Raw genomic sequence first — 19,107 nt, 5'->3', positions numbered from 1 at the left:
TTTCTTGTAGAGCTGGTTTGGTGGTGCTGAACTCTTTTAGCCTTTGCTTGTCTGTAAAGCTCTTGATCTCTCCATCAAATCTGAACAAGAGCCTTGTTGGTTAGAGCAGCAGTCCCCAACCTTTTTGGCACCAGGGACCGGTTTCGTGGAAGACAATTTTTCCACGGTCGGGGGTGGGGGGGTGGGGGGATGGGAGGGTTCAGGAGGTAATGCAAGTGATGGGGGGGATGGTTCAGGCAGTAATGTGAGTGATGGGGAGCAATGGGAACAGCAGATGAATCTTCGCTCACTTGCCCGCCACTCACCTCCTGCTGTGTGGCCCGGTTCCTAACAGGCCATGGACTGGCACCATTCCACAGCCCAGCACCATTCCACAGCCCAGGCGTTGGGGACCCCTGGGTTAGAGTATTCTTGGGTGTAGGTTTTTCCCTTTCATTGCTTTAAATAAAACATGCCACTCCCTTCTGGCCTGCAGGGTTTCTGCTAAAGGTCAGCTGACAGCCTTATGGGAGTTCCCTTGTATGTTATCTCTTGCTTTTCCCTTGATGCTTTTAACAGTCTCTCTTTCTCTTTAATTTTTGTCATTTTAATCGCAATGTGTCTTGGTGTTTTCCTCTTTGGGTAAGTCCTGTATGGGACTCTCTGGGCCTCCTGGATTTGGATGTCTATTTCTTTTCCAAGTTAAGGAAGTTTTCAGCTATTATGTCTTCAGATATGTTCTCTGCCCCTTTCTCTCTCTCTTCTTCTAGAACCCCTATACGGCGAATATTAGTACACTTGATGTTATCGCAGAGGTCTCTCAAACTGTCCTCATTTCTTTTCATTCTTCTTTTCTTTTTTCTGTTCAGCATCAGTGATTTTCACTACTCTGTCTTCTGTTTTATATATGTTTCCTATAAAGCACCTTACATGAATTTTTATCCATTCTAAGAAGTTTCTGACTTGATTTTCTTAAGTTCTACAGGTAGTCAATCATATCAATTGCAAATAAGAATTTGTTTCCTCCTTTCCTGCTGTTTTAATTTTTCTTACTAAACTGAATAGAACTTCTAGAATAGGGATAGCAAATACATTTCATATAGAGTCAATCCTTACCTACTGGTTGTCACAGTGAAACATTATGTTGAGAAGGATTCTAAGGGCACCTTTTTTGCTTTGCAGTAATACAGATAAAATCCTAGGAAGGTTCCAGAAGAGCAGCTAAGGCCCACCAAGATAAGGGTCCTGAAGCTGTCTATTTTGCTGTTCACTCATCCATTTTTCTCTATTATTTGCCTCCTTCTGCTTCATTGGGTTTCCTTCTTCTACCTTTTTGAGTTCAATACTCAGTTCATTTTCTTTTTGAAGCATTTAAATGCTATGAACCTACTTCTATCACTCTGGCCGCACTATCTAAATTTTTACCCATATTGTTCATTATAGTTATTTTTTCTAAAAAGTCTTTTTAAATGGCAATTCTGATATGGTTCTAACTCAAGTTATTTAAAGAAACGTTTTTATGTTCCAGGCGTTTGAGGGTTTTATTTACATTTTTATTATTAATCACTAGGATTACTGTGATATTGTCAGCTACAGTGCTATGAATAATTTTAACTTTAATAATTCATCCTGGGTTTTTTTTATAGATTATATGCTGAATTTCTACTACTCTTCTCTGGATAAGGGATCACGTCATGAGTGAATATCTTCCTGTCATAATGTGGATAATGAGCCTCCCGTACAATAAAATCACAGTCTGCTAATGCTCCTTACCTTCCCAAGAGTTAAATTAGATTCCCTGTTTCCTCTTGCTGCACCTCCCAGCTACCAGATGCTCATACATTCCTCCACAGCTACCTGTCCCTGTCCTCCTATGTGTCCCACTGGCAGACTGGGATTTTTTTCCCCTTAGCACTAAAGTGGATTTTCAGTCCCTTGCCTCCAATCTAACAATCATACCTGTATTCTAAGTTCCAGTCCTTCCCAGTCTACTTCTTTCTACTGAAGTTTACTTTTCAATAAACCAATTAATCACAAAATATACTATCAGGACAGAGGGAGAGACCCAGTATCTTGGACTCCTGGGATACCTAAACTGTTTCCAATCCAAAATGATCAGATAGTGAGTATTCTGGTTCCTCCAGCCCATAAATAAAAATGTTATTCTACAGAGTATGTTTCTTTGTTTGGACTTAAAACATCTCAGCACTGGTTTTTAAAAGCAAATATTAAACAGAGTAACTTTAATGCACATATTTTTTCTATTGCATTCAGCTTAATGTCCAATTTCATGTTTTTCATTTCATCAATACATACCAGGCAACCAATTATGAAAAAAATAAGCTACACCTCACATTTAGAATTACTGAGGTTTGAAAGAATTTACCAGGACAATGCTGACTCTGAACTTTTCAACTTGGTTTTACTTTTTATTCAGCCAAAAATAAAAGTTATACTGGTTTATTTTTTTTTAAAAATCAACAAAAGTCAGTACTGTGGTGAACTTCTAAACACCTGCAATAACATACAAGAATTACTGAGTCTGCACAGTTATACCCATTGATTTCTACAGAAATATCAAATTGTCTATGGTCAAACATTCTGAGAAATTTAATAATATCTCTCTAACCTTGACAGTTTTTCAGGCAAAGTTGGGAATTAATCATCAAGATTATAGAATTCTTATGCTAGCCCTATCATGGAGCCCAGGGATCAGGATCAATTAGAATTTCTTTCATCACCCATTAACATATAAACTTATACTTGCCATTCAGAAATGATCTATAACTAAACACCCCCAAACTTTTAAATAACTCCAAGCCCAGAATGTCTATGGCAGTTAAGGAAAACAAAATTACTTTAGAATCCAAGGAAAATTAAACTAAGACTAAGCTGCCATAATACTAAAATTTTTCAGGGAGCCATTTTTTTAAAGAATTACAGTATATACTATAAAAAGATGCTTCTTTTCCTATACAAGATGTAACCATTGGAAGAACCTGGGTAAAGAGTACATGGACTTCTCTACTATCTTTGCAACTTTCTATAAATCTATAGTTATTTCAAAACAAAAAGATTTTAGAAAAGGACTTACAGAAAAAAAAAAACTATTGATACAAATAACACATGAAAAAATCTCAAAACGTCATGTTAAATGGAGGAAGCTAGATACAAAAGACATGTATTACACAATTCCATTTATAAGAAATTTGTAGAAAATGAAATAATATAGCAAGAGAAAGCAATACTTGCCTGAGGCTGAGGCAGAGGGGTAGGAGTGGGAATTGACTGGAAAGGGGGACAAAGGAACTTTTTCAGGTGATTAAGTCTTCTAAAATTGGACTGTGGTGATAAACAGCCAAATTTACTAAAACCATATACACTTAAAATTGGTGAATACTATGGTATGAAAATCATACCTCAATAAAGCTGTAGAAAAAAGGTTAATGGCAGAATCTAGGTGACGGGTATACAGGTATTCATGTAAAATTCTTTTAATTCTGCTGTATGTTTGAATATTATAATAAAACATTGAGGAAAATGTAAGTTTTCATGAACGATACAATTAGAAATCAAAAAAACTGCATTTCCCCTGGCAGCTCACAGATCAAGAAAGATTCAATAAAAAGATAAGTCAATGGCCTCCATTCAGTGGTATGATCCCACATCCCATACATGCCACACTGAAGCCCTTGCTTCAAATGTGTTTGAATGAAGGGTCTGGGATTCTAATCCCTGATCAAAGCTGTCTGTCTGGACACTGTTCCAAGAATCCACAAGCTGCTGCTGAGGGCAGCTGTTTATTCATTCAGGCAGAGAATGGAAACCCAAGCACAAATATCTTACATGTTTTAATCACCACATGGAGAAAATTCAGGCTTCAGTTTTCTGTAAATTATAGTGTTAGCAATATCAAAGTAACCAAGAAACAAAAACCTCACTCAGAGTTTTTACTTAAGAATTATAACTTTTCCACAAAAAAATTCCCCATGAGGTTCTTTAAATGGAAAAAGAACCAAATGTGGTTTGTATATGTTAACATCATCTTCCCTTGATTAAACTCAAACCCACCAAAACCTAAGCATCTTATTCAACAATCGGTAACAAATATTAGACTTAGGCAGAAAAAGACAAGAAACTGAAATTTTGAAACTATAAAGAGTAATATATTTGTGGAGAACATCTTTTGCATTTATATAACTTTCTAAGATTCCTATTTTTATTACTAGTACTAAATTTATGCATATCCCAATTTCAAAGAGGAAAGTAGTCTCACTAGGCCTTAAAAATGAAAATGAAGGTGCTTTTAAATCTCCACAGATGTATATCTAAAGAGAAACAGATATTGTCATATAATACTCAATTTATTTTTTTAAATAGCCAAATTTTATACCAAAAGTGTACTCCTCTTTACAAACTTCAAAGGGAGTGTGTATATTTGGGCACATTTATTAGGATAGTATAAACCTGTAAATAAAAATGTCAAAAACTATTAGACTTAAGCTGGGTGTTTCTAATTTGTTATTTTTCTAATTCCCGACTATACTTAATTAAGAGGGGGCATTATACTTACCACATATCCCACCCCACACAGCAGGAGGAACATAAGTGTTGAATGCGGAGAGTCAGAAGAGACGTTTGCAAAATGAACTTTACATTATATACGCTTGTCCCTTTTAAACTCTGAAGATGAGTGTGAGGAAGGGGGACAACAAGTGTTTTAACTATTACTGAAGCTTAAGGCTTACGATAATTACAATTAGTAAACAATATGAGTTCTATAAGTGCTAAGAAATGAAATATAAGGTACAGATTAGTCTGTTTCACCAACACTATGATTATGTAAATAATCACATGAGAACTAAGTCAAGAACTTACCTTTGTGCTGGCCACCCCGATCTCGGGCCCAGCATTGATGTGAACTCCACAGTCTGTCTCTCTTGATATGGAACTGCCAACCGTGTTTGTGATCCCGACAGTTAAAGCTCCTCTCTCCTTGCAGTACCGAAGACCCATCAGGGTATCTGCTGTCTCGCCTGGGTAAAAAGGAAGACAAAAGTAACACACACAGAGCAGTCAACATATGCTGTTTTTTAGATGCAGAAGAGAAAACTGACTACTCTTTCAACAGTATCATTTGTTTTATTATTATTTTTTAACTGAAGTATAGTTGATTTACAGTGTTTCAGTTGTACATCAAAGTGATTCAGTTATACATATATATTTTTTTCAGATTCTTTTCCATTACACGTTATTACAAGATACTGAGTATAGTTCCCTGTGCTATACAGTAGGTCCTTGTTGTTTATTTTATATATAGTAGTGTGTATCTGTTAATCCCAAATTCCCAATTCATAGCTCCCTCCCTTTTCCCCTCATTTGTTTTAAATAAAATTTAAAACATGTACTTAAAAGAATAAATTTGTAAAACTTTTAATAATAGGATCCGACTTCTTAGGATCGTCTTTCCTTCTTTGTCTTTAAAAATTCAGCTCTTCTGAGTGTAAAATGTGTTGATTTTACTAACTCATTAAGAATTCCATAACATCAAAATAAACCTATATTTGTCAAGTTATCTGCAATAACCAGTTTATCTTTAAATATCAGTTTTGCCAACATATGCTATAGTTGTTTGAAAGAATGACTTTCCTTTTCTTTAAGTCTTTAAAATTAGCATACCTGACTGACTAATGAAAAAGCAAACATCATCTCGAAAAACTGGGGTGTTTCTATCCAGGAAATCACTGGCTAGCTCCACCATAACAGGCAACTCAGTCAGCTCTTCAAGAACTTGACGTGTCTGCAGAGAAAAGATGACTTGGTCATACAACTTTACATCAAATACTCTTTTTCACTGGACTTCCTCAGACTCAATGTATAGTTTTCACTTTTTCTGATTATAAAAATGATACATAATGCAATGTTAGACAATACAAACAACAGAAATTAAAGCATAAAAAAATAACCAAAATCCCACCACCCAGGAGATAAGCACTGTTAATATTTTAGCACAAGTCTCTTTAGACAATTATCAATGCATGTATAAATAAATGCATGTATAAAATGTTTTGAGAAGTGGAAAAAGCACTGTTCTGAGTTAGCTTGTATATTAACTCTAACTTCCCAATTCCTAGTCTTTAAATGACAATTCATATAATACCAGATCACTGAGAATTTCAAATGAGATAATAACAGATATATCGATAAACACTGAATGAAAACTTAAACATTTCAGAAATACCATGTATTCATAAAGAATGCTGTTTCTCAAAAAAAGCCAATACACTTAAAAAATCTTGTTTAAGAAAGCTCACTACTTTCAAACTCTGTAGAATGGAGGGTGGAGTAGGGGGTAGATAACCTAGCTAGAAATAATTCAAGGACACTATTTTGTATGCTAAACCACACAGGATTTCTAATATTTGTTTGTTAACTACAGTAGTCTCAGCATCCACCAGAAAACCCAAAACAAAACAAAACCCTTCCATCTTCTCAAATTAGAGAATTCTAACACAGCATATATATAATTTATGCCCCACAATTCAGGCTTAGCATTGGATGAAACATTTAATCAAACTTTGTATTTCTGAATAGAGGGCTCATTCAATAATAGATCTAAGCCACCACTAAATTAGGCAATCCCTTAATTTACACTAATGTCTTTAATTCATTCTTTTTTTTTTCCAGTGCTCAAAACAATCACTTTCTAACAACTCCTCCCTTCAAAATTGCACAGATTTTCCTTTTTAGGACCATGTAATTTGGGGTGGGGGGTGGGGAGGGGAGGGAGAAGGGGGTGCTTTAGAGAAGAAGAAAGCCTATTGAGATGCAAGGGTTGAGTGACCAGCTAGTTTCACTCACTCGTCAAATGAATGGCTCCCACGAGTGTAGATAATTAATATTTTTGCCCCAGCAAATAAAAAAATTACTGTCATGAATTTTGGAAATCAATCCTAAAAGTAGAAACTGAGTGTGTAAGCGTTTTCTGTACTTACAGGAGTTGACATCAACAGCACATAACCTGTCTCTTTATAAGGGAAACTACATGTGGATCTGATTTATTGGACTAAAAGACTGTTAAATTCCTAGGCTTCTATATTGACAACCAACACACATCTTTGATACAGAATTTCAGCTTCCAAAATAACAATTTAAAGAACAAAGTCTATCAAAAAGAAGACTTCCTTTCTTTGCAGAAATGTGCCTACCTAGTAAAATCCTGTTGAGGTTCACACAGCCATCTATCTGGGGCAAGTGAACAATGATACACAAAACCCAGTGATGGCTCTAACAGAAGTAGGCATGTGCTGTGGACTGCAAGGCCAGGATGGCATAAGAATTTTCCACACTTTGCCTTTCATGAAGTTAGTTGCAGGCAGTCTACCTGTATATCTAAGGACCTTTCTAAAGCAGATGATCCATTGATAAATAATTCCAAGTAGCTATTAAAATTTCTCTCCCCAACCTTCTTGATTTTTGCCATCACAACATGAAAACAAAACACGATGTTTTAACAAAAAATAGTTTTACATGGTGTGTTACTGGAGATACTGTTTATCTGCAGATATCTTCTAATACCCAAAATGACACAATTGAAATTTTAAGAAGCCACTTACTGCTACACCAGCATGATAACTTGTTCCACAAGCGATAAGAATCAAACGCCGACACCTCTGGATCTCCTTAATGTGATCCTTCAAACCGCCCAAATTCACTGAAATAAAAGTTTGTGGATATAATTATTTAGGAAAGAACCATATGAAACAGGTAATCGCTTTTCATGAGTGGCCAATGCCAATCTGGGGAACAACACTGCTGTTTTAAAGCATTCATATTCCTCTTAGGAAGCACAGTTCTCTCTCGTTTTGAAATGTAAACTAAGTAAGTCCGAACTTAACTGGCCACCCCCAACTTGTAATTTACCTTCCTCACCCCCTGACACGCCTACACAACTACAGTATCTTCCACATCCTACCTTGTTCGGCCATTTTTACATTCCTCTCTTCAGATTAAAAGGTATCTTAAAGGCAGAACTATAGGGACACGGACAATAGATCAGTAGATGCTGGCGGCTGGAGGTGGGCAAAGGGCTGACTACAAAGGGGCTTGGGGAAATTTTTCCGGTGAAGGATCTGTGCTAACTCTTGATTGTTGTACAGGTTGTTTAGGATTATGACCATGTTGTGGAAGTTGGTCAAAACTCGCTGAATTATACATTAAGAACAGTCAATTTTATTATACCTAATTATATCTCAGTAAGCCTGCTTGGGAAAAAAATTGTCTTAGTTGTGCTCATCTCCATTACATGCCCAGGATAGTGCTCTGAACACAATATAAACCACTCTCCTCCCAGTCTTTCCCATCTCAGTCAATGCCACCCCATTCGCCTAAAGGCAGGGTCATCCATCCTCGGCTGCTCAACAGCGACTGCACAAGCAAGTCCTGTGAGCCCCACCTTCAAACTGTACCTCTAACATCATCAGCCAAGTCCAACATCCCTCCCCTGGACAAGAGCCGTACTCTCCTAACTTCTATTCTCTACCTCCTAGAGCCTGTTCTCCACACACAGCAAGAATGATCTTTTAGAGGGATTCTTTAAAAACATAAATCTGATCACAAAACCCTCCAATGAGTCTGTCCTCTTTCTGTCTCTATAGCCATGTATGTGTTCTGCTAAGGGTGCCTTGTCTATGGGTCCTTCTAAACATGGCTAGTTTTCTACCTGTGAGAAATTTTCATCCAACATTCATTCAATTATTCAACTAATATACTGAGCACCTACCAAGTGAATATACTGTCCAAGGCACTGTGTGGCTGCCAGGCAGTTCAGCGTCTGGCTGATGAGAACAATGAGTATGCCCATGGGCAGCATCCTTCTCCATCTGACCCACCGTCGGTCCGTCTACTCTGCCCCTGCTCTTTATCTCCTCCACTCTTTTCTTCTACCTTAACTAGTTACAAAACGGAACCAAGGTATATGTTTTGCTTTTTATATTTTTGAATAATTTACGTTCTTCCTTTTAAATTTCAATACGATTATATTTCTCTATTTTAAGAAACTAGTTATGGGGGCTTCCCTGGTGGCGCAGTGGTTGAGAGTCCGCCTGCCGATGCAGGGGACACGGGTTCGTGCCCCGGTCCCGGAAGATCCCACATGCCGCGGAGCGGCTGGGCCCGTGAGCCATGGCCGCTGAGCCTGTGCGTCCGGAGCCTGTGCTCCGCAGCGGGAGAGGCCACAGCAGCGAGAGGCCCGCGTACCGCAAAAAAAAAAAAAGAAACTAGTTAAGTAGAAAATAAAACAACGAAAAGCTTCACTGGCTTCCCAAGTAACTTTGGAATGAAGTCCAAACTCCTTACATGGCCTTCAAGCGGCCACAAGCCCTGCCTCCTGCTTCACTCTGACCTAATCTCCTAGCACTTCTCTCACCCAGGCCACCCCAGCCAGACTGGCATTCTTGCTGTTCCTTTTCGTGTACCTCTGCCTCAGACCTCGGCAGGTATTGAAAAGACTTGAGGGAAAAGGAAACAACATTAAGAGGCTGGGTAGGGAGTCATGCAAAGGCAAATCAGTTTGGAGATGACTAAGTATAAAGTAGACAGACTATCAGAGAGACTTGTATTCCAGATGATAACCAAGAAGGACAGGGAGGTTAGACAGTGAGATTAGCTGGTCACAAGCGTTTCCCTAAAATTAGTCTTAGCAAATTCCCTGATGGCTGAGGAGCGTTTGGGATAGCTCTGGAAGGAGTCGCCCATGGTCTGAATTGATGCTTTGGAGAGGCTCCTACTTCTAGTAAGGGAGACCACTACTACAGCAGGAGTGTCTGGAGGAAAGGGGTGGGATGGAGCGTGAACACCACGGAACACTGGAGGCTAGTCTGGCTCCATAAATGACTGGCAGTGTGACCTTTGGCCAGACCGCAAACTGACAAGAGCCTCAAATTCCTTATCTTAACAACAAAAAAAGATAACAGCTATCCTGTTTATATTATAGAACTTTTATGAGGAACACATACCATAGATAAAAGTGCTTTTTAAAATCATGACTTTTCAAAGTTTATCTCCTTCTTTTCCCTTATAAAACAAAACTTTTTCCTAATCTTATTTCCATTCCATACCATAACAGTATTTACTGCTACTCTCCCCGTTCTTCCAGTTCAACCACCTTCCACAACCCCCTCTCCCACACCAGCAGATAACAGGTCCTGCTCTGGAGTGCTCCTGTTTCTCTCCTGGCCCCCGCTGCCCTCCCATTCCCCATTGCTTTACCCCAGATGGGACATCCTTACTGCCGACTGCATCTCAGCCTCTCGCTCCTCCAATGCACATTGGAGACTGGTACCCAGGTCACTTCAGTAAAGCTCCGATCACCCCTGGCTCCTAAGTCTCCTAAAAGCTCTGCAATTTCTACAAAGGGAGGTACCCTTCACACTCAACAGAATGCATTCACGGCCCTCCTGGGCAGTTCCTCTCACCTTCTTCCCTAGACTTACTGCTCTCTATTCCTCTTCAAGTACTAGATGTGGCAGGCAAACTGGACTACGTATTATTTCACAAACAAATTTCTGATGGTTTTCTACTATCTCCTCTTAGCAAATGCATTCTACCCAACTGCAATGCTCCCATCTCATCTTTACCTATTCAAACCTTCCAAATCCTTTGAAGCACCACCTGCCTACTTCATGGAGCCTTCCCTGGCCCCCTGTCCACAAACAGATTCATTCTCTACTTCCTCTAAATTCAACACTAAACTTTAAACATTTCAACATTAAACTGCGTTTCTAATGTCATTTATCATATTTTACCTTTCTTTAAATAGTTAATTATGTATTCATCCCCCTTCCAAGAACATCAAGGAGGAGACCGCAGCAGAGATAACTTTCCTACAGTCCCTGATACGTTCAACATGGTGCTCCACACACCATGTTCACCAGATGTTCAACTTATAATTCAGCCTTCAACAAATCTCTCCTGCTGAGAAAGAGTCTGATGCCTCCAGAAAAGAAAAGTATACAAAAACCGCATTTACTCAGAGAATCATTCTCTATCAGTTAGCAGGACGTGACATATAAGAGAAGGCACTTAATATTATATGTATAACACACAAATTCAGGAAAAGATTGTTGCATACCAGATATAATTTCTCCAAAGCTGATTCCTAACACTGAGAAGCTTAGCCCAAAGCTTGTTTGTTAAACTGTTTATTAAACTGGTCATGAAGAATGTTCCAAAAATGTGATTTAGCGATAGTTTATGGATATCCTATGACCACAGAAAGTCAGTCTCAAGCTCATCCCAGCAAGGTGCAGAAACTCCTGCGACACAAGGTCTAGAGAGAACTTCCAGAAGTAAGACCAGAGCTGCACTGTCACCCCACCTTAAACAGGCAGGAAGGTACAGGTTAGGTTATCCCATAAGGTATTAGGCAAACACCTGGAAAACCTCTGGGAAGTTCACACTTCACTCATTTATAAACTGAGAGAGAAAACCTAGGCTGAACAGGTACAGCAAGCTTCCCAACAAGGGAACCAGGTCCCATTCTTCTGAGAATCCACAGTGTTCAGAACAGTCCCTGGTACATAGTAGGTGCCCAATAAAAGATTTTTGTACTGAAAAGAAGTTAAATGTTCTTAATGGTACACTGAAGGACTTTTTTTTTTCTCCAGGAAAATCACCTTAATAGTCCCATAACTGACAACAATTTTCAAATGTGACTTCCTAGGCATTTTTTATATTTTTCATAACCATTTTAGAAGTATGTCACTTACCATAAAATTCACCCTTTGAAAGTGTATGATTGTGGTGTTTAGTATTTCAGAGTTGTGCAACCATTACCACTATCTAACTTTAGACTTTCATCACCTCCAAAACACCCGTATCCATTAGCAGTCACTCTCCACTCCCCTGTCCCTTCAGCTCCTGGCAACCATTATTATTATTCCCTTATTTTTTACGGTGGTAAAATATACATAACATAAAATTTACCGTTTTAACTATTTGTAAGTGTACAATTCAGTGGTATTAAGCACATTCACATTGTTGTGCAATCATGACCATCACCCATCTCAGAACTTTGGCATCGTCCCAAACTGAAGCTCTATACCCGTTAAACACTAACTCCCCATTTCCCCCTCTCCCCAGCCCCTGGTGACCACTAATCTACCTGCTGTCTCTACAAATCTGACTAACCTAGATACACCTCATATCAGTGGAATCACACACGGAAGGACTTTTAAAAGAGGACTGGGCTCCACTGATGGCTGGCAGCCATAGTTATTCTACAAAGGACAATGAACCCTATAAGGCTGTCAACGTCAACCCCCATGAGAGACTTTGAAATAATAACATAATTCACATGTAATTACCAGTATAGTCATCAAAGTTGACTCTTCCTCTCATTGTGTTCACAACTGACTCTGGCTGCTCAAAAATTTCCTTCTGCATAAATGAACTGAAGTTGCCTAAAGTAATATAAATTGTATCATTAAAACAAAAATTAACAAGCCAAAGGATAAGAAATTTGTATTCAACTAAAAGTCTATCTCCTTTAATATAATCTTAGTAAATGAAACGAAAGGTCATGCAGTAGAGAACAATATTCATATATGACATTTTACCCAATGGGAAGAAAAATGAACAAGGAGAAAAAATACTTTTATTAACTTCATACCTAAAATATGCAATTACAGAAAAACAGGGGAGTGGGACAAGCTTAAGTTTTAGAGTCAGATCTAGGTTTAAATCATGATTCTATCTTTTAATAGCTAAGCAGCTCTGGGAAATTCCTTAATCTGTAAAATGATCTGTTCTAGCAGCTATTTCATAGCGTGGTAGTGTGGATTAATATAGAAAAGACTTGACATATAGCCATTATGCAATAAACGTTAGCTTGTTTTTCACCACAACCCCATCAGAAAGGACAATAAAAACCACAATCACCATAATCACAATAGTTAATAGTAGCAAACATTATATAGAGCTCACTAAGCATGTCAGACACTGTTGTAAGGGCTTAATCCCCAAAACAACCTTAATGAGGTAAATCCTATTATCCCCATTTCATATATGAGAAAACTGAAGCACAGAGAGAATAAGAGAGGAACAAAGAATAGAACGTAAACTATGTTTATAAAGTATCTTAAAACATCAAGTACCACTTAAATAACTGATTTCTTTTTTCATGTTAGAAACAAGAAACCATGAATTCGTTTGAAGAAGTATTGTCAAAACAGCAGATAATTTCTCCAAAGAATCATCCCCCTTTCTGGGGTTATCCCTTCACTAATCTGTATTATCAGATTCCTACACCAGGTCAGGAAGGAGAAAATATCCTTTCCATCGAGGACACCAAGGTGTAACAGGATAGAAAGGTTCACCCTTCATGATCTGCTGGAGTTCCATCTGGAGGGTCTGCACAGCTCGTCCAGGGTGATCTCCCGCAGTCCGTTTAATTCGATGGATAGAAAGACGGCCATCCACCACTGCAGCGACATCATCATCCTCGAGAAAGATGACACGATTGGTGTGTTCTATGACAGCACTAAAAATGTTCAAGGAGACAGTACAATCAATAATCTAGGATGATTATTATAAACACAACTATCATTAGGACAAAAGGACCAAGTTTAAATACAAAGTCTATCAACCTGCAATATCTCTGATAAGTTTCTGGTTATCAATGCCATTCCCTACAGGGAAATGAAGGAGGGGGGTGGTCACTGCAGACAATGAAGAAAAGGAACTCTGTGTGGCAACCAATTTGATGAGATCAGATGAGAAAGCATGCTTATTTCCTCCTCATCCTACCTATCACCAGTCCTCCAATCATAACTCCTAAATATTTCCCAAAGCTTCTCTCTGTGTCCACCACCACAAACCAGTTCAAGCTACCATCAGCCCTTGGCTGAACTACTGCAGGAACCTCCCAACTTCCACCCACATTCCCTCTAACCTCCCTCATCCACTCTCCTTTTCTGCCAAAATGGACATCAAAAGACAACCCTAATCAAGATTTCTCCCTCACCAACACACCGCTCAACAGCTTCCCTTTAGCTCTTAGGAAAACAGCAAAATGCCTTTACCATGACCCCTACCTCTTTCTCTGGCCTTGTCTCCCACCAAACTTCCTCTCCCTATTCCAGCCACACTCACACCCAGCCCAAGATCTCACAGGCTGATCCATCTGCAGAGAATGACTGTTCTTCCCTCCACCTCCTTACCTAATTAACTCCTAATATCTCCTTAACTCTCAGTTCAAGCACCATTCCCTTAAAGAAATGCACCCATAGGAGGGTTAAGTCACCCTGTTATAAGCATTCTGTAGTTCATATCACAGCTGGAATTCTATACTTGGTGACCACTGACTAAAATTTGTCTCTCCCATTAAGGAAGAGCTCCTTAAGGACAAGTTAACATTTTTATTCTTACCCGCCATTATCTCCTGAGCCGAGCACATGGCTTTGCTGGAGTGTTCAATATGAACACATGTGTGAATGAAAAGAGGCCAAGACACTTCTGCAACTTCCAGATTATTTAAGCCAAAACTGTCAACTCTGTAACAAACCTACCTAATGACAGCAATGACACATCTCAGCACCGACTACGTACCCTACACACCTGTAAAATTTAGAAAACAGTGAAGCTTGTTTTCTCACTGAGATAATACATCCCCTGCAGTCGTGAACTGCATGATCATTCATTTTTAGATCCCCTTACTTTCAGGCACAATGAATGATTCAAATAGCTGTTGGCGATTTGAGTGATTCCATTTTATCCTCATTACTATTTGAATTTCATTTATAAATGCCTCTAAGCATCCCCACTGCATTTTCTCTCAAAATGTCCTAGTCTAATACTATTTCCTATATAAAAGTGATTTTGCTGCCAATTACTTCTGAATTAAAAAGATATGTCCACGTTGGATTAAAACTACAATATAGGTTAGCAATTATACTATAATTGGTATGCTCCTAAGCCATTCTACTCTCCAATCTAAAATCTCTCCTTCCTATAAAACCTGGGTTAAGGCTCTTAAAAGAAGAGGAAAAAAAAAAAAAACACGACCTCAGAGTAAATACACCGGAACAAGTCTCAAGGACTTAGCTCCTTTGTACACTGACCTACATACTTTGAATTGAGAGCAAAAACGTTCTAGAACACCATCTCCAAAAAGGTCACCTTCACATCCTTAATTAACAAAGTTCTCCTCTACAGCATGACTAGATATATACAAAGTGACTTCTTGGTTTCTTGTAGCATGAGCAGTTTTACTAAGAATTCTCTCTGAATCAACCAAGGAAGCTCACCTTGCATCAGAAGCAAAGTAATACTCCACTGCTTTTTCTTCAACGGGGAAAAGGCAAGTTGTGCTGTCCACACGAGAGAGATTACAGCTTCCTTTCTTATCTTTGCCTATATTATAGGGTTAACAGAATCAGCACACATGTAGAAAACCATGGCTGATATATAAATATACATAATTTTCTACAAAATCAACAAAAAACCATAGCAATGCAAAATAATTCCAGCAACTTTTCAATGCCAGGTAGATCACCCTATTTCCATGCAATAAGCCAACAAGAACAACGGGCATAGAGTGAAAGAGCAACTATTAAAGACAGCGTGGCAGATACAGTGCTGTGTTATATGTTCTTTAATGTAATATTTCTTTTCCAAGTAAAAGGCAAATAATGTCACTAAGTCCTTTTTAATGTATGTATAGCCTAATTTTAACTTCATACAAAACTTAATGAAATTAATACATATAAGTGTGTATACTTAAACTTATCATTAAAGTTACATTAAAAATATCAAAACTGTGCAGTGAAAAATAAAATGAAGCCTAGTAGCATATTTTTATTATCTCCTAACAAAACTTCTCTAGATTTTAACAGTAAGTCAGCATAACAAGGCAAAGTTCAGGCTACACTAATTCTGATCTAAAAACAAAACAAAGATACTTATAAGTCTCTAACCATGGTATATCATACATGGTAGCTACTGCTAAGGACTGGAACTATAAACCCAGAACCTCTCCTTTCTTAAAATTGGATTTTCTTACATTACTTTCATGTCAGGATAAAGTATAGTCCTTTTGCAATGATAATATCTTTTAATTCTAGCACTTTAGAATTCTGGCATTTCTACTTAATTTGTCAAGCTATTGATGAAGAACATTTTCCCCCTCTGCTTATTCACAACTGAAGTCAAAACTAGAAGGCATAATGAAGTTTGACGAATTTGCCAAATACAGAAAATACTATTAACTGAAGGCTATATAAATGTCACAGAGACAAAAAAGCACCTTTCTCTAAGATCAGGACATAGTGGACCTTGTAACCAATGGATACAATGGCCAGAAGATACCATAAATATACTTGTAAAAACTCATATTGTGTCCATCCTCTAAAATGCATGTCTATAAAAACTTGAGAGTAATTATTCTTAGTAACATACATTCAAAGTTCTCCACAATCCATGATTATTTGGTGTGTTTTAGGCATGAAAGTAAAATAGCTCTTTCCATCCAAATTCAATAGCAGAAAAGATACCACACTTTGAAAAACAAGTATAAGATGACATCCCAGAGAAGATAACACTATGAAAAGATAAAACAGATCAGTGTTTGCCAGGGGCTGGGTATGGGGACAAGGGTTGACTACAGAGGGTCAGCTGAGGGAACTTTTTAGGGGATAAATTGTTCTTTATCTTGATTGTGGAGGTGATTATACAACTTTATGCGCTTGACAGAACTCATGAAATTGTACATCAAAAAGAGTGAACTTTACTGTATGTAAAAAGGTGAATTAAAAAACAGGCAAAAGGATAGGCCAGCACCTACATTTAAAAATTTTTAAACACAACTAGCTTTGGTTATAAAATGTCCTACTGGAGTTGAGTTTCACCATATTCTTTCTACAAATATTGGTTATTTCCTTCTTCAAGTAACAGGGTATATTTAAATACAATATTCAGAAGAATTCAAGGTATCACTGCCTATTTAAATGAAAAAAATATTACCACTTGACATCTATATGACTGTTACAATCTGTAAAATGTCTCCCTATCTATTGTTTATCTCCTCTGATCTCACTTAAGTGGAAACGATTATTATCATCCTGCTTTATTTGGTCAGTAGTTATACCTGGAGAAAATACCAAATGCTTGAAAGCCAGTCCAGTGTTTTCCCCTTTATACAGCCTTTTCAATAAGAGGCTGTACTTTTTAAACTAAACTCTGCTGAGCCATACATTATCTACCTACTAGGAGCTAGAGAAATCAGCGTTACCAAAACACAACCCCTGATCTCAAAAAGATGTCTCACGATAAATTTTTCTTCCAACTTCTTAAGACCTTAGCCAATGTTTTTCCATTGCTTCTAAAAGCAGCCTAAGACATTGTACAAGGTAATATATCACATAAGTAATATATACACAAGCAGAATTATTAACAGAAATCTGGAACTCTGGATCCAAAATTTATACTGGTAGGCTAGTTTTTTCTCTGCAAAGAGAGGGAGGGGAGGAGGAAAATAAGTTCTAACATCTCAGGACTGAAGGTTATTTAAGGAAATAACTTTCTGCTCTAGGTAAAACAGTGAGAGCAGCTACTATCTAAAGATGAATAGGTTTAGAGTACTTTGCTACATCTTTTTCAAGAAACCAAGAATTATGCATTAATAATATGGGTTTCAATTTCCTGAATTTACCATTCCCTGTGTGTTTTACAGAGAGAGCTTTTAGTAAAAAGGTAAACAAAAATAACACACCATTTTCTGTCTAATTATATCAATAAAATGATCCAGTTTGTACAGCTAAAAAGATAAACTTCAAATGTAAATTTTTAAAAAACTCCAAATTCAAACAAAGCCCATCAGGTATCAAATGTAAAAATATAAACGTAAAATGTCATGCATAAAACAAAATCCATTTAAACATATTTCAGTTAAAAATTAGGCTAAATTATTCAAATAACTACCACAGAGGTCAACCTACAATAGCCTAGCACGCAAACACAATGCTCTTTTCCTAATCTCAGCATCTTATTTATAATAACGTATCCTACATGGTTTTAATTTAAAACAAAGGAAAAAACTTTAAAATTTCAACTATTTCCTGAAATCTCAGAGATCTTAAAGAAACAAATTATTAAAAGCAGTTTTCTAAATGCCAAAAGCAGACAGACAAAATACACTCCCACAAATTAGAAAAATAATGTCAAAATATGTTTCCCCATAAAATAAGCATATTTTTAGAGGCCCAGCACATTCATTCACTCCAAGAACAAAGAATTAGTAAAGAATGAACAAAAGAGGATAAGATTCCTCCCCATCATGCAGAGTGCATTTCCCACCTCTTTCTCCCTGTGATCCCCACCATGTGAATTTTGATCCAATCTGAGTCCTAGCTAAGGATATACAACAGAAAAAAATTCTACTCGTCAGAGAAATCACAAAAACAAATTCTTTTCATGTCTAGACAGAACTATACATATGAGTGGATCTGACCAAAGGGGCATTTAATCAATTTTAGGAAAACAATTCTTTGTAACTACTGCACTCAATTTATACATTTTTCCCATGGCATGATGTAGGAATAGTTTTTACCTGTTCTGTAGAGGATTGGAATGTGATCAGTAGATAGTTTATGTTCACTTCGTACACCAATCAACAAAGGGCTACCTCGTCTGTTAGTACAAAATTAAACAGAATTAAGCCATTTTTATAAGTAATGCACTAATGATACAAAATTTAAATGATGAGGGAACGCTCTGCAAATAATGTTTAAACTCTCCCTCCAAGTTCGACTTCAGATATAACAAAAGAACGACATAAACAGAGTTTTTAAAAAATATTCAGAGGTCAGCCAACTATGACCCACAGGCCAGGTTTGTCTATTTTTACTGGAACACAGCCATGCCCTTTCTTCTACACATTTTCTACAACTGCTTTCACACTACGACAGCAAAACTAACTAAGTGGTTGCCACAGAGGCAACATAGCCCAGAAAGCCTAAAATATTTACTATCTGGCCTGTTACAGAAAAAGTTTGCAGACCTCTGTTCTATAATGATGCATTAGAAAGTTTTCTCCTTTTTAATGTAAAATGGAACCTTTCTTTTGATGTGTGA

The 19,107-nt window shown here is 37.5% G+C and overlaps 1 protein-coding gene across 11 annotated transcripts in view; it reads right to left on the bottom strand.

Moving 5' to 3' along the window:
• The window catches only part of GFPT1 (glutamine--fructose-6-phosphate transaminase 1), a 92,620-nt gene that overhangs the window by 37,460 nt on the left and 36,053 nt on the right, over positions 1 to 19,107 (bottom strand). For 8 of the 11 annotated variants that reach the window (XR_016395410.1, XR_016395414.1, XR_016395415.1 and 5 more), the window contains 8 exons: positions 18,584 to 18,663; positions 15,285 to 15,390; positions 13,356 to 13,519; positions 12,345 to 12,440; positions 7,596 to 7,693; positions 5,659 to 5,779; positions 4,858 to 5,015; positions 3,232 to 3,267 (listed from right to left, as the gene is read on the bottom strand). Coding sequence is in view for 4 of the 11 variants with exons in the window: in XM_089923066.1 (XP_089779192.1) it covers positions 3,232 to 3,267; positions 4,858 to 5,015; positions 5,659 to 5,779; positions 7,596 to 7,693; positions 12,345 to 12,440; positions 13,356 to 13,519; positions 15,285 to 15,390; positions 18,584 to 18,663 (859 nt within the window). In the remaining 7 variants the exon portion in view is untranslated. Of the gene's footprint in view, positions 1 to 3,231; positions 3,268 to 4,857; positions 5,016 to 5,658; positions 5,780 to 7,595; positions 7,694 to 12,344; positions 12,441 to 13,355; positions 13,520 to 15,284; positions 15,391 to 18,330; positions 18,385 to 18,583; positions 18,664 to 19,107 lie in introns of all 11 variants that reach the window. The other 3 variants (XR_016395411.1, XM_022561222.2, XM_089923068.1) reach the window with 2 other exon arrangements.

Source organism: Delphinapterus leucas, chromosome 13 (genome assembly GCF_059928025.1).
Source record: "Delphinapterus leucas isolate spDelLeu-1000000601 "Yukka" chromosome 13, BTC_Dleu_Yukka2, whole genome shotgun sequence".
Classification (NCBI taxonomy): Eukaryota; Metazoa; Chordata; class Mammalia; order Artiodactyla; family Monodontidae; genus Delphinapterus; species Delphinapterus leucas.
This window is presented reverse-complemented; position numbering and strand designations above follow the sequence as displayed.